This window comes from Hypanus sabinus, chromosome 3 (assembly GCF_030144855.1).
Source record: "Hypanus sabinus isolate sHypSab1 chromosome 3, sHypSab1.hap1, whole genome shotgun sequence".
Lineage (NCBI taxonomy): Eukaryota > Metazoa > Chordata > Chondrichthyes > Myliobatiformes > Dasyatidae > Hypanus > Hypanus sabinus.
The window spans coordinates 38101560-38116186 of NC_082708.1; the positions used below are offsets into that span (position 1 = coordinate 38101560).

Below are 14627 nucleotides of genomic sequence, written 5' to 3' on the forward strand. Positions count from 1 at the left end.
CAACAACAACTATAAGACACTTTAAACCAAAAGGTAATACTTACAGCATAAAATTTTTATGGACATCGTATGAAGTTTATTTTCAGCTTGAATAAATGACCTCATAAAAATGACAAAAAGGTTTCCAAAACACGTGAGACAAGCTATGATCCAAACAAAAACTCTGAGGATAATGTTTGCTAGTAGGTCTTCAAAAGAAGATATGCCATCTGTACTTGGTTTACAGCCCCGTACGTGAGGAGAATATGCACAGTATTGGAATTTATGGAAATATCTGTGAAAATAAGGAGTACAGATAAAATACAGTGAGAAGCATGTCCAGATGTTAATTGATATAGTATTGCTCATGTTGTCAGAAAAGGAACTGCTTATCGGGTCAAAGTGGGATTAAAAGAATAAGTGTACAAAATTTTTTTCCTGAATAAAAACTAGTAATCAAAAATGATGGTACGTTTTCCTCCTTAAGTGGTGTGCGAATTTTAAGATTCAGTTTATGGGGAGGGAAAAGAGATGGGTGATGGGGCAAGTGGATTAAGGGAAACCAAAGGTTGGGGTGGACACAGGGGTGTGGTTATTGTAAGTTAGAGAAATCTATGTTCATATTGATAGGTTGGAGACTATAAAGGCTGAATATGAGGTCATGCTCCTATAATCTGCATCCAGCCTCAACTCAGCATTCGAGGAGGCGGAGGATAGATGTGCTTGAATGGTAATAGGACCTCGAAGAAGCTACAAGCTTGTCATGGTTTGGAGGCTTGCATGCCTCAATGAACCAGAGATGTATGCTGGCTGGAGTCAAGGCTTTATGCTTTGTCTCTTGGTAGGATTACCCATGCAAACAGGTCAAAAGGTAAAGGCCAGACTAAGAGTGGGCCACTGATCCTGCAGGTTTGAAGATTCAGCTCAGGGCTAACAACCCTGTCTGGTCAAACAAAACTGTTATGGAAACAGCAATGAATCTGTGTATGATGGTATTCCTGAGTCTCCACCCAGGACTTGCATGACTGACAGCAAACAAGAGGAAGAGAGGAAGCTACTGACACGATGAAGGAAGTTGTGTACGCTGTCAGAGATAGAGGACATTCATTGCTGTCCTAAATGCCAATGGTTTAACAGGCAAAAGAAGAAGAATGGCAATGGATATTAGAATTAAAATGGCTGGCAACTGGGAGATTTCTGCTGTCAAAGCAGAAGGAGTGAAGGTGTTTGATGAAGTGATCCCTAATCTACATCACGTCTCACTGATATAGAGGAGGGCATACCAAAAGCACCGGATGCAATAAATGACACTGATGGATTCACATGTTAACTGCCTCAGCTGGAAGGACTGTTTGGAGCCCTGAATAGTGGTGATATGTTAGATGTAAAGGCTTAAGATGAGATAATTGATGATAAGAGGAACTCTATCCCTGTTGTGTCCAGGGGTGGGGAGGATGGGGTGAGAGCAGTTTTGGGGAGAATGGAAACAATGCACTGAATTAATAGCAGAGGGGGGAGCCTTATTTTCTGGAAAAAGGACACATAGGATGTCCTAGAATGGAAGTCCTCTTCAGAAAAACAGATCCGGTGGAGACAGAGGAACTGAAAGGAGGTACCTCAGTTCTTGAAAGTGACAACTGGGCAAGAGGTGTAGATGAGGTAACTATTGGAGGCAGTGGGTTTGTAGAAGATGTTAGTGGCTAATTGTCTCCCAAAATGGAGATAGGGAGATAAAGGGGAGGTGTCAGAGATGGACAAGTGAACTTGAAGCCAGGGTGTAAGTTAGTAGATAAATTAATGAAATTAATGAGCTCCCACAGGTGCAGGAAGCAGGACTGATGCTGCCATCAATGCAGTAGAGAAACAATTGGAGATCATTTCTGGAGTAGGCTTGGTATATAGATTGCTTCATGTAGCCAATGAAAAGGAAGGATTAACCAGATCCTACATGAATGACTACACCTGTGGTTTGGAGAAAGTGGGAAGAGCGAAAAGTGAAGTTGCTGAGGGTGAGTACCAATTCTGCCTGATGGAAGAGGGTAGTTGTGTAGGGAACCTACTTGGACCTGTTATCCAGAAAGAAGCAGAAAGCCTGAGGCCTTCCTCATGGGTAATAGAACTGTACAGGGATTTGATATTCATTGTGAATATGAGATGGCCAGACCCTGGAAGCTGAAAGTTGTTGAAGTGGTAGGGAACATGCAAGGAGTCATGGATAAGAGGGTGATGTGATGGAGTTCAATAGGGCAGATGTGGGCAGAAACAAATGGGCCTATTGGTGGCAACTTGGTTTGTGAATCTTGGGGATTGAGTTAGAAGCAGTGAGTGTGGGGTTGGGGAACATTGAGGTTGAAGGCTTTAGAGGAAGATCCTGAGAAGCACTGTGGTGAGTAATGGTGCAAGAGAAAGTGGCCTGATGCTTCACAGTGGGGTCCTGGTTAAGAGGTAAGTAAGAGAAGAAGACCAAGTACTGCTGACTAGCCTCTGCAAGGAAGAGGTCAGTCCACCAGACTACAACACCACCACCTTGCCAGTGGACTTTATAATGGTGTGAGGTTGGTATTGGTGCAGAGAAAGCTGGTGAGTAGTGGGGTGAGTTTGGAGTGGCAGAGAAGACTTGATGGGGGCCAATTGGCCTAATTCTGCTCCTATCCCTTATGGGCTCGTAGGAGCAGAATTTGGCCCCTCAGCCAACTGAGTCTGCACTGCTATTTGATCGCAGATGATTTTTTTCCCTCTCAATCTCATTCTCCTGCCTTCTACCTGTAACCTTCGATATCCTTAATAATCAAGAACCTTTCAACCTTTGCTTCAAATATTCCTGATGACTTGGCCTTCACAGCCATCTGTGGCAACGAATTCCACAGAATCATCATCCTCCAGCTAAAGAGATTTCTCCTCATCTCTGTTTTAATCTTCTATTCTGAGGCTATGCACTCTGATCCTAGACCAGGGGTCAGCAACCTTTACCACTGAAAGAGCCACTTGGACCCGTTTCCCACAGAAAAGAATACCCTGGGAGCCGCAAAACCCCGTTTGACATTTAAAATGAAATAACACTGCATACAACGTTTTGTTTTGCCTTTATGCTATGTATAAACAAACTATAATGTGTTGCATTTATGAAATTGATGAACTCCTGCAGAGAAAACGAAATTACATTTCTGCATGCAACAAAAACATTTTGACCTCCGAAAAAAAAGACGTTGGGTTGAAGGTTACTTTTAAGTAAAATACTCAACGTCTATTTGAGTCCTTCTTGTATTTATGAAAAACGCCAAACTTAAATTTGCCGCCAGCAGCAAACCAAAAATAACGTCAGCCAGCTGACAACCTGAAAAATAAAAGGACTATTTCACTGAACAATGAAAACATATGAATATACGTAAAATAATAGGCAATTAAAATATTTATCATACTTGGTCAGGTTGACTCACACCTGACAATGCAGTCGTATTCAGTAGGGATGGGTCGATGCTTAGGGGAGTGACCGGGAAGGATAATGTGTTTTTTTCCTCTCTGAACTCACAGAAGCGTTTCCCAAACGATGTTTGCATTGCGATGATTGCAGAATGTAAATACTCCGAATTTATTATGTCGTGACCTTGTTTGAACTCTCTCAAATTGGGGAAGTGAGACAATGTGCCTTTCTGTAAATCTCTGGCAAGCAACGTCAACTTGCGCTCGAATGCCAAAACATCCTCTAACATGTGCAGGGCTGTACGTCCTTACCACGTTGAAGAGCTGTGTTCAGCGTGTTCAGGTGCGCTGTCATGTCTACCATGAAGTGTAGCTTTTCCAGCCACTCTGGCTGTTCCAGCTCAGGAAAGTTGAGCCCTTTGCTGCCCAGGAAAGTTTTCACTTCTTCCAGACACGCAACAAAGCGTTTCAGCACCTCCCCTCTGGACAGCCAGCGATAAAAACACGTTGTAGCGGTGTGCTACACGCAGTCAGTAAACTGCAGTCAAAGATAGCTTTATTCGAACTAAACAGCCTTGCTTTTAAGCCTCCCTCAACCCGCCCCCCATGGGCGCGGATGCTGCAAAAGACACGTACTCACAAACCCCCGTAGGCTATCTCCCTTAGCCTGAGCCGGTTCGGATGTGTCAGGAAATGGGTCGCCACAACGTCTTATTTAGATTGTACAAGATCACCATAATCTTCAAATTTAGATTTACATTTCAAAAACTAACAAACTAACATAAAATACATTTTAATTAAATACTGACCATGTAGCGGTGTGCTACACCCAGCGCTAAAATTACGACACGGAGTCGGTAACTGCAGTCGAAGGAAAAAACTTTATTCGAAATCTTCAGCCTCACTTTTAAGCCTCCCTCAACCTGCCCCCCATGGCGCAGAGGCTCCAAAGCTCTGTGCTCGCAAACCCCCGTATGCTATCTAATTGTGAGTCGCTTCGGATGTGCCAGGAAAAGGGTCGCCACAACCAATTATTTCCCAAAGCAACAGGGAGCCGCAGCACAGACGTAAAAAAGCCACATGTGGCTCCGGAGCCGCGGGTTGCCGACCCCCGTCCTAGACACTCTCAGTACTGGAAACATCTTCTCCATGTCCACTCTATCCAAGCCTTTCAATATTCGGTTGTCTTCAATGACATACACACACATTCTTCTAAGCTCCAATGAGAACTGGTCCAGAGCCTTCAAATGCTCATCATAGGTTAACCCTTTCATAACCAGGACAATTTTCATACACCTCCTTTGGACCCTCTCCAATTGCAGCATATTCTTTCTTAGACATGGGGCTCAAAACTGCTTACAATATTCCTAAAGTTCTCCAACCAATGGCTTATATGCCTTGGATTACATCCTTGCTTTTATACTTAGTCCTCTAAAAATGAGTACTGACATTGCATTTACCTTCCTTATTACTGACTCAACCTGCAAGTTAACCTTTAAGGAATCCTGCACTGTTTCCCATCCCTTTGCACCTTTCCCTCCCCATTTAGAAAATAGTCTAAGCCTTTATTCCTTCTAACAAAGTGCATGATTATCCACTTCCCTATGTTCTATTCCATCTGTGACTTCTTTGCTCATTCCCCCTAATCTGACTGACCTTTTGCAGACTACCTACTTCCTCAACAGTACCTGCCCCTCCACCTATCTTTGGATAATCCACCAACTTGCATGAAATTGAAGAATTAATGAACCATCAATTCTGTCATCTAGATTATTAACATGTAATGTGAAAACTGGTCCCTGTGAACCCCATTAACCACTGGCAGCCAACCAGTAAAGGCTCTTTTTATTCACATTCTTTGCCCTCTGCCAGTCAGCCAATCTGCTATCCATGCTAGATTCTTTCTTGTAATACCATGGGCTCCTACTTGCATAAATTGCATTGAACTTAAGGACAGAGGAAAAAAAAACAATATTTGTTAAAGACTAGATAACAATATTGCAAAGACCCAGAAAATTTCCACCAAGAATCAAGGCAAATGCAGGAACTGGAATGTGATTACCTTTTGAAGAGCAATCAAATACAGACATGAACACTTGATGGCTTGCTCCCACTCCATTTCTAAATTCCGAGGTGGTTGATGTGCCAAATTGGGATGCATAGGCCCTGCCATAGGTGGAAAACTAAGTGCTTAACAGAATGGGAAACTTGGGAGGTGGTGCACTTTTCCCACCATTTACACTGAGTTTCTCCACATTTCAAATATACCCAAGGTTTTCAATGCCATCCCTTATGCTACTTCTTTGGTTTAAGTTATTTTAGGCCAGGAATATGCATGACCTTTTTGGGAACAAGGCTTTTACAACATCCTGAAAATTTTCCTTTGCCCACACAGTGCGCATTCTCTCTCTCTCTCTCGCAGACTATGGAAACCTCGTAACACAAAATGCTGGTGGAATACAGCAGGCCAGGCAGCATCCATAGAAAGAAGCTGCACAAAGGGTCTTGGCCTGAAACGTCGACAGTGCTTCTTCCTATAGATGCTGTCTGGCCTGCTGTGTTCCACCAGCATTTTGTGTGTGTTGCTTGAATTTCCAGCATCTGCAGATTTCCTCGTGTATGGAAACCTCGTGTTGGACACATGAATGATGCGGCCTGCCCTTTGGAACTGGCTAAGTGCAACTCAGGCTTCAATAGTGGCGTTGGCCTGGTGGAAGATACAGATGTTGTCACATAGCTTGCCTGTGGATTTAGAAGATTTTGAAGAGGCAGCACTGGTGTGGGCTGGAGGTACATCAAATCTCTAGATTTCATGTGCTTCCAGTCAGCAGTCTCAGAATTGTAAAAGAGATCAGGGTTCACTTTTGCTCAAAGGACCATGAGCTCCACAGCGATTTCAGTACTGATCTTCAAGCTTGTTTCATCTCATGGATCGGGAGTAGAGGTGACATGTGTTCCTATTCTTTCTGTAGATTAGCTCTACTCCAGTAGAAGCTTGTTGAAGTTGAGGTGCAGACTCTGATAAGAAAGATTGAGAAAAATATTGATTTGATGATGTGACCAGTCTTTTCACCAGTCTGTACTGAGTTTAAGCATGTCTGTGAGCACCTAAAAAAAACTTTGTGTAATGATCATTGGTTTACTGTGGGGGGGGGGATAAGGATAACGAGGCTGAGTTGTGGGGTGTGCCTTTATTTTCCCTGTCCCCTGCTCTGGCATCTAGCAAGAATTCAATAAATAAAGGAGTACGATTGAAAATAGCATTGCAAAGCAGCGAATGAAGGCTGAGAAAGAATGCACTGGTGAAACAAATTGTCACAGTCTAAGTAACTTGCAAGGAATTTCTTTGGTGATTTCTCAATTTGTTTTTATCATTTTAAGTAAGCACCAAAGAAAGTACTGATGGACACAAAAAATATTTCTTCTATTTAGCCAACAAGTCACTAATTGGAAGACTGCTGAAGAAATATGTGATTTCTTTCTCAGTTTCCATCACTTATAATTAAATCAGACCTGCTTTGTAATAACATACTTATCCAAGAAAGGTTACAATGTAAATTTTCAGCTGCATACTCACATATGGTCTAAATTTGTCATGAATTTGAACATCCTGCTTTCTATGTTTGTAATTTCTATTCCTTCAATTCCACTGTCAATTTAAAATAAAGAAATTAATCTCTCAAAAGACATTATTCAGCAAAATGCAAATAAACAGGTAGGAAATTTTAGTAAGGTAAGTTCTTTTATTAAGTATACTTGCACAATTACATACCAAATATTTTTCTGAAGTTTTGTGAAATATATGCATAGCATTCTTGCTTTGAAAGCAATGCATTAATTCCATCCAGTTGCTCGCTTTTTTGAACATATGTATTTTGTGCATGTGATGAACGCAAGACAAATTACATAAATTAGGTAACTGATTAGATTAAAGCTGTATCTTAGAGATACACACAATGTTATTTTACAAATGGAATAGGGATATAATTCTTAAATTAACTTACAGCGATTGAAGGTGTTTGAGATTGTCAAACTGTTCAAGATGAAAAAAATTGATTGGATTGTCAGATATATTCCTAAAATAAATTAATATGATTATTTAATGTCAGAATTTAAGTAAATAATAATACACCAATCACAGAAATGTTAACTGGATTTACTTACAATTTTTTCAGTAATTTAGTATATTTGAATAAATGTTTGGGAAGTTCCTGAATCTTGTTTGAAGACAATTCCCTGATAAAAATACAAAATAAAATTATCAGAAATTTGCAGGTAACATTATTTATTCAACAAAGCACAATAAGTTCATAGTTAAATAAAGGTTGGAAATAAATTTTCACACAGAAACAAAATAATAACTTTTAAGATTACTGAAAATTGATTCCTAGCAACAATGTTTAGCTTATTTAACAAAACCAAACAAGATTTTAAATAAAAAGGATGCATAGATTTTAAATTGTGATCAAAAGAAACAAAGTGGATGAGTACCACATGAATACATGGTACTCAGAGAAGCTTTGTAAACCCACCAAAACCTCTGGATAGAAAGCTAACAACCATTTGTCAAATATTTGTTCTGCATGGATTAAGAGCTCATGAAACAGACTGCATTTCAATTAGGATTATTTCTTGGGCTAGAAATTTTATAGTGCTTAAAAGGTATGTTAAACTGTGGCTGCATAATACAGCAATATCTTAGGGTGTTACAAATTAGAAACAGAATTCAAATGGTGGGTTGTTTTTCATAGTTACGATTAGTGTCTGGAATGAAATGGACCATGATTGGAGGTCAGTTGTTCAGGCAAACAAGAGGTCAAATGGCATCAGCAGATTTTGTTTGTGAAGGGATGGAAGCTGTTGGTGCTGAAGTTGAGGAGGAATTGGAATGAATAGTAAGCCAATTACATAAGGGAATACTTACAGTAGGTGGATATCTTGGACTCCTTGATAACTGAGCTAGTTAGTTGTTTCTTCGTTTAATTAGTGCTGAAGTAAAACTACAGTGAAGGCCTGCTTTGTTACAACAGATCATTGCCATTTACTGGCCTTGTATACATGCAAAGATGTATAGCCACACACCACTCAATGACATTTCTCAGGCCCTGTGAGCTCTATGCATGGAGGACCTAAAACTAATTTCCAGCTGTGTGTCTCCCGTGTGCTGTATTCAGGGTTTAAATAAAGATGAACTGAGCAGCACACAAAAATGTTGCAACATTTAATTCATATCACTTACATATTTATGGTGAACTTTATGGGATTATGTTTTTTTTTGTATTGGTATAACTGTGATACTTCAGCCATGACTGCAACAGTGTTGGAGGTAATGGAACAGTAATGGAAAAAGTTCCTCGCAAAACTGTTTGTCCCACTCCTGTCAAGGAGGAGGCTATCTAGCATCAATGCCAGGACTCAAAAACAGTTAATTTCCCCAAACAGTAAGGCTGATCAACACCTCCACCCACTACCTCCACCACTACTTTATTATTTCTATTAAGTCATCTAAAGTACTGTACAGCCTCGTGTCACTTTATGGACATACATTCAATCTATACATATAAGCTATCTTATGTATTTATTTTTATTGAGTGTTATTTATTATTCTAATTATTGTTATTATTGTGTTCTTTATCTTTTATTAGGGAATTTGTGTTACATACCTTTCATCACCCATGCTGAGCTTGTCAATTTCATTAACTTTGCTTCCAACTTTCATCCTGCTCTTACATTCACTCGGTCCATTTCTGACACCTCTTTCCCCTTTCTCTGTCTTCATCACTGGAGACAAGTTATCTCCCGACACCTTTTATAAACCTACCGATTCCCATGGCTATCTTGACTATACTTCTTCTCAACATGTCTCCTGTAAAAATGCTATTCTCTTTTCTCAGTTTCATCTTTTCCACTGCATCTGTTCTGAGGAGGAAGCTTTCCTTTCCAGGACATCAGAGGTGACCTCCTTCTTCAAAGAACTGGGTTTTCCTACCATTGATGTTGCCCTCACCTGTATCTCCTCCATTTCCGGACATTCGCATTCACCCCATCTTCCCACTGCTTTAACAGGGATAGAGTTCTTTTTGTCTGCAACTACCAACCCATGAGCCATCACATCCAACACATCATTCTCGGCAACTTCCACCATTTTCAATGAGATCCTACCACCAAACACGACCTTACACCCTCCCCCCCCCCCCACACACACACACACACACTTTACACTTTCCAAAGAGATTGATCCTTCCATGAAATTCATTCATTCTTGAATTACTCTAGCAATCTGGAGAAGAATTTCAGATAATAGATGAACCTTTGAACCTTTGAATATTTTCCAGTAATGTTTCTGTACCTTCTTGCCAATTGGTTGTTAACATCTTCCTGATTATTCTATTTTATTGGAGAGATAATTATTAATAAAAATAGCATTTTTAATCAGTTGGATAAATATGCATTCAGTGGCCACTTTATTAGATACCTCCTATACCTAACAAAGTGGCCACTGAATGAATGTTCATGGTCATCTGCTGCTGTAGCTCATCCACTTCAAGATTTGACATGTTGTGCATTCAGAGATGCTTTTCTGCACATTACCATTGTAACATGTGGTTATATGAGTTACTGTCACCTTCCTATCTGCTTGAACCTGTCAGGCCATTCTCCTCTGACCTGTCTCATTAACAAAGTGTTTTCACCCAGAGAACTGCTGCTCACTGGATGACTTTTATTGTTTTTCACACCATTCTCTGTAATCTCTGGAGGCTTTTGTACTTGAACATCCCAGGAGATCAACAGTTTCTGGCAGATTGGGTACTGAAACCACCCGATCTGCCATCGACAATCATTCATAGTCAAAATCATTTAGATTACATTTTTTCCCTATTCCCATGTTTGGTCTAAACAACAACTGAACCTCTTGACTATGTTTGCATGCTTTTCTGCATTGAGTTGCTGCCACATGATTGGATAATTAGATATTTGCATTAGTGAGTACTACACCTAACAGACTGACCACTGAGTGTAAATCATCACATGCAATAATCAGGGCACTTCTGCTGGTATGTCAAAAGTGAGGAATCTTCCAATATGTACAAAGTGAAATAAATAAATATAGTAACATATATTGTAGTAGAAAGCACACAGACGTACAGATCTATCAAACTGTGTAATGGAGCAAATGTCTTTTCAGAAATGGTAGCAATATCATTCTTCAAGATATACCTGTTGAAGAGAAAAATGTAACTATAATTAATCAAATTGGTATGCTTGTCTTTAAATGGCAATTCCCTTCAGGTCTGAAATACAGATATTCACACATTTTCTTTTCATTCGTTCAAGCTGTTTGTGCCCAATTTGTCCAGTCCTTTTGCCTATCTAAGGAACTAATGCTCATCCAAGTTTGAATGTCTTTCTTTGTTTTGTCTCTGCTTCATCACTTGTCAGTGAGCAGAAATGTTGGAAGTCAGAATGACCAGTAGTAAGGAGCCAGCATGAGAAAGCAAGCAATTTTCCCTAAACTTCATTGATGTTTATTCTATAATATCTATGAAGGAAATGATAGGAAAAATCTAATTGTATCAACCCACTGGAGTTATTACAAGGGAATATCTGTATGTCCAAAACCTAAAGAGCAAATTAGAACAACACACACAAAATGCTGGTGGAACACAGCAGGCCAGGCAGCATCCATAGGGAGAAGCACTGACAACGTTTCGGGGCGAGACCCTTCGTCAGGACAGCGCTTCTCCCTACGGATGCTGCCTGGCCTGTTCCACCAGCATTTTGTGTGTGTTGTTTGAATTTCCAGCAACTGCAGATTTCCTCGTGTTTGCAGAGCAAATTAGAGAGAGCTTTATCATTACATAAACAAAAAAGAATCAGGGTATAGATTTCTTTCCATACAATGCACCATGGTAGTGATTTATAAAGCAACTAACAGAAGCTGAAGTCCTCATCAATATTGTCACCTTGAACTGTAATGCAGCTTATTGAGAGAGGGCCGGAGTCAGTAATTCAGCTTGCTCTTTCCCCAATGTGTCACCACCAATGAAAAATCTATGAGAAGTTACGGAAGAAAAAAAATAACAAGGAAAGCTGAAATGAAAGCGGATCTCTGATTAAATAAGTAGACCTAAATTCCTGACGTGATTTCAGATGTTGTCTCACCCATAAACTGTAGCAAGATTTCCCTAGTTTTATGTTCTCATCTGACAACTGTGATCTATATTCTGTTTGCTCTCCTAATTATTTGCTGTACATGTGTGTATTTCTTACATTGTCAGCCAAATGCTGCAGCAGAGCAACATTGAACATTGGCCTCTCTCTATTAAATAATATAACAATGAAATTAAAATACTGAGGAAGTAATACACAGGGAGTGATACGATTTATGCACATTTGGAAACTATGGACTGCTTACAGACAATCAGCATTGAGCAGGGCAAGTTATGCCTTATAAACTTGCTCAAGTGTTTTGTGGAGGTGACAAAGGATCCTGATTAGGGTAAGGTAATGGACATTACCTACTTGGACATTAATAGGGCATTTAATAAGTTTGCTCACGGTAAGTTGATTCAGAAGATGAAGATGCATGGGATTCAGGGTGAATTGCAGGTTTAAATTCAGAACTGGTTTGCCCATAGAAGATAGAGATGGAAGGCTACACTTCTGGCTGGAGATCTGTGATCAGTGATATTCTGCAAAGATCTAAGCTGGGGCCACTATTATTTATGATTATCAATTATTTGGATGAAAATAAAGATGAGTGAATTTACAAATTTGCAGACTGGTGTTGTGGCCACTCTAAAAGACTTATCAAAGAGTTTAATCCAGGCAAGTGTGAGGGGTTGTACTTTGGGAAATCAAATGAAAAGAGAAAGTATACAGACAGTGGTAGACCCCTTAACAGCACTGGTAGGGGTGTTAAGTATAACAGAAAGGAAGTTATGCTGTAACTATATAAAATTTCAGTCGGTATTGTGTGTATTTCTGTTCACCACATTATAGGAAGGATTCATATACTGTGGAGAGGGTGCACAAGAGGGTTACTAGGCTGATAATTGGATTAGGTTGTATGTACTATGAGGAAAGGCTGAGCAAACATAGTTTCTTCTTCCTAGAGTGTTGGAGGGTGGGGGGTCATAACAGAGGTATTGAAAATTATGTGAGGCATAGATAGGGTAGACAATCAAAGTTTTCACCCTGGGTAGAAATGTCAAATACCAGAGGACATGCTTGTAAGGTTGGATGGGGTGGGGGGTATTTTAAGTCAAATTGAGGGGCAGAGTGTGTAGAACAGGATACTGGAGTAGTAGTTGAAAAAGACAGTTTGGTAAAGTTTAAGGGGCTTTTAGATGGACACATGAACATGAAAAGAATGTAAGGATATGGGTGACATACAGGAGGAGGACACTTAATATAAATTAGCATCAAGATTGGCACAACGTGTTGGGCCATATGGCCAGTCCACTATTATAAGATTCTATGTTCAATATTCTAATAATATATTTTCCACTTCCTTTTTACCATAGCATAAAACTTTATATATTTTAAGCCATTGGTTAATTTTTAGAAGATGATAATCAGTGTATCCACACTTTGCACAGGAATATCATCAAAGCCAATGTGGTCATGGGGATGATGGTGGCCATCTGTTGCAACTTAGGAGAGCCCGGAGGTGGTGTGGGAAAGAGCAGAGGTGTAGTGGACACACTGGAGTTGGGGGCTAACCACTCTCATTGGTGCTGCGCTCCAGTGTTTGCTCTGTGGAAGACAAGGTGGATTACATCCATCTGTGGCTACACTAGCGCATGATGAGGACCTATAGAATTGTGGCTCCAGCACAACATCCCATGCACCATCAATCTACAGGCCATAACACTCAGGGATCTGGGCTATGTACCTTACTGCGACTGTATATTTTTCTGCTATCATAATTACATGTGCCTTGTGCGGTGTGTGACTATTGGTGCTGTGTTTTGCACATTGGTCCCAAAGGAATGCCTTTTAGTTGGCTGTATTCATATGAATGTTCAAATGACAATTAAACTTGAGCTTGAACTTAATTGAAACTTGAAAATAATTGCCCATATACTCCAGGTATACCTTTATATGACCTTTTCTCACAGCTTTTATGTTATAAATAGATTTTATATTATAAAGCATCCAGCTCAGACGGGGTAACTGACTGAGTACTGAACACCTGTGCTGATCGACTGGCTGGCGTGTTCACCAATATCTTCAACTTCTTGCTTCGGCAGTCTGAGTACCTACCTGCTTCAAGCAGCCTTCAATTATGCCGGTGCCCAAGAAGAGCATGGTAACCTGCCTCAATGACTATCATCCAGTAGCACTTACGTGCATGGTGATCAAAGTTCAAAGTAAATGTTATTATCATGTATATCACCACATAATACAGTGAAATTCATTTTTCTGTGGGCACACTAAGCAAATCTATACAACAGTAACTATAACTATTTTGAGTGTATTGCTTGAGAAAATGAGAGCAAGTATAAGCAATTTGCATTAATTCCATTTTTATTTTCCCTTGACCATCGTACCTACTTGTATTAATCCCAGTTTTATTTACCACACATTCTCATCAGCTCCTCTCACCTACGTGATAAATAAAATTTATAATGGCTAAGTACAGGTTAGTAGGTTAATTGGTCACACGGGTGTCACTGGGCGGTGCAGTCTTGCTGGGCCAGAAAGGCCTGTTACTGTGCTGTATCTCTCTAAACAGGGTCAATGAAAGATCAAGTAGAGAGCAGAAGACAACAAACTGTGGAAATACAAATATAAATAAATAGCATAAATAATAAGAACATGATATAACAATATAAAGAGTCCTTACAGTGAGATCATTGGTTGTGAGAACATCTCAATGGATGGACGAGTGAGTGTAGTTGTCCCCTTTCATTCAAGAGCCTGATGGTTGAGGGGTAGTAACCATTCTTGAACCTGATGGTGAGTGTCCTGAGGCACTTGTACCTTCTACCTAATGGCAGCAGCGAGAAAAGAGTATCGCCTGGGTAGTGAGGATCTCTGATGATGGATGCTGCTTTCATCCAACGGCATTTCATGTAGTAGATGTGCTCAGTGGTTGGGAGGGCTTTATCCATGGTATATAGGGCTGAATCTACTAGCTTTTGTAGGATTTTCTGTTCAAAGACATTGGTGTTTTCATACCAAGCTGTGATGCATATATTCTCCACTACGCATCCACAGAA

At 40.1% G+C, this 14627-nt stretch overlaps 1 protein-coding gene across 1 annotated transcript in view; it reads right to left on the reverse strand.

The window, feature by feature from the left end:
* rxfp2b (relaxin family peptide receptor 2b) overlaps positions 1–14627 on the reverse strand; it is a 114067-nt gene that overhangs the window by 20456 nt on the left and 78984 nt on the right. The window contains exons 11-15 of the mRNA XM_059964123.1: positions 10546–10617; positions 7564–7635; positions 7404–7475; positions 6977–7048; positions 45–274 (exon numbers count right to left, since the gene is read on the reverse strand). Of these exons, the coding sequence (XP_059820106.1) occupies positions 45–274; positions 6977–7048; positions 7404–7475; positions 7564–7635; positions 10546–10617 (518 nt within the window). The remainder of the gene's footprint in view (positions 1–44; positions 275–6976; positions 7049–7403; positions 7476–7563; positions 7636–10545; positions 10618–14627) is intronic.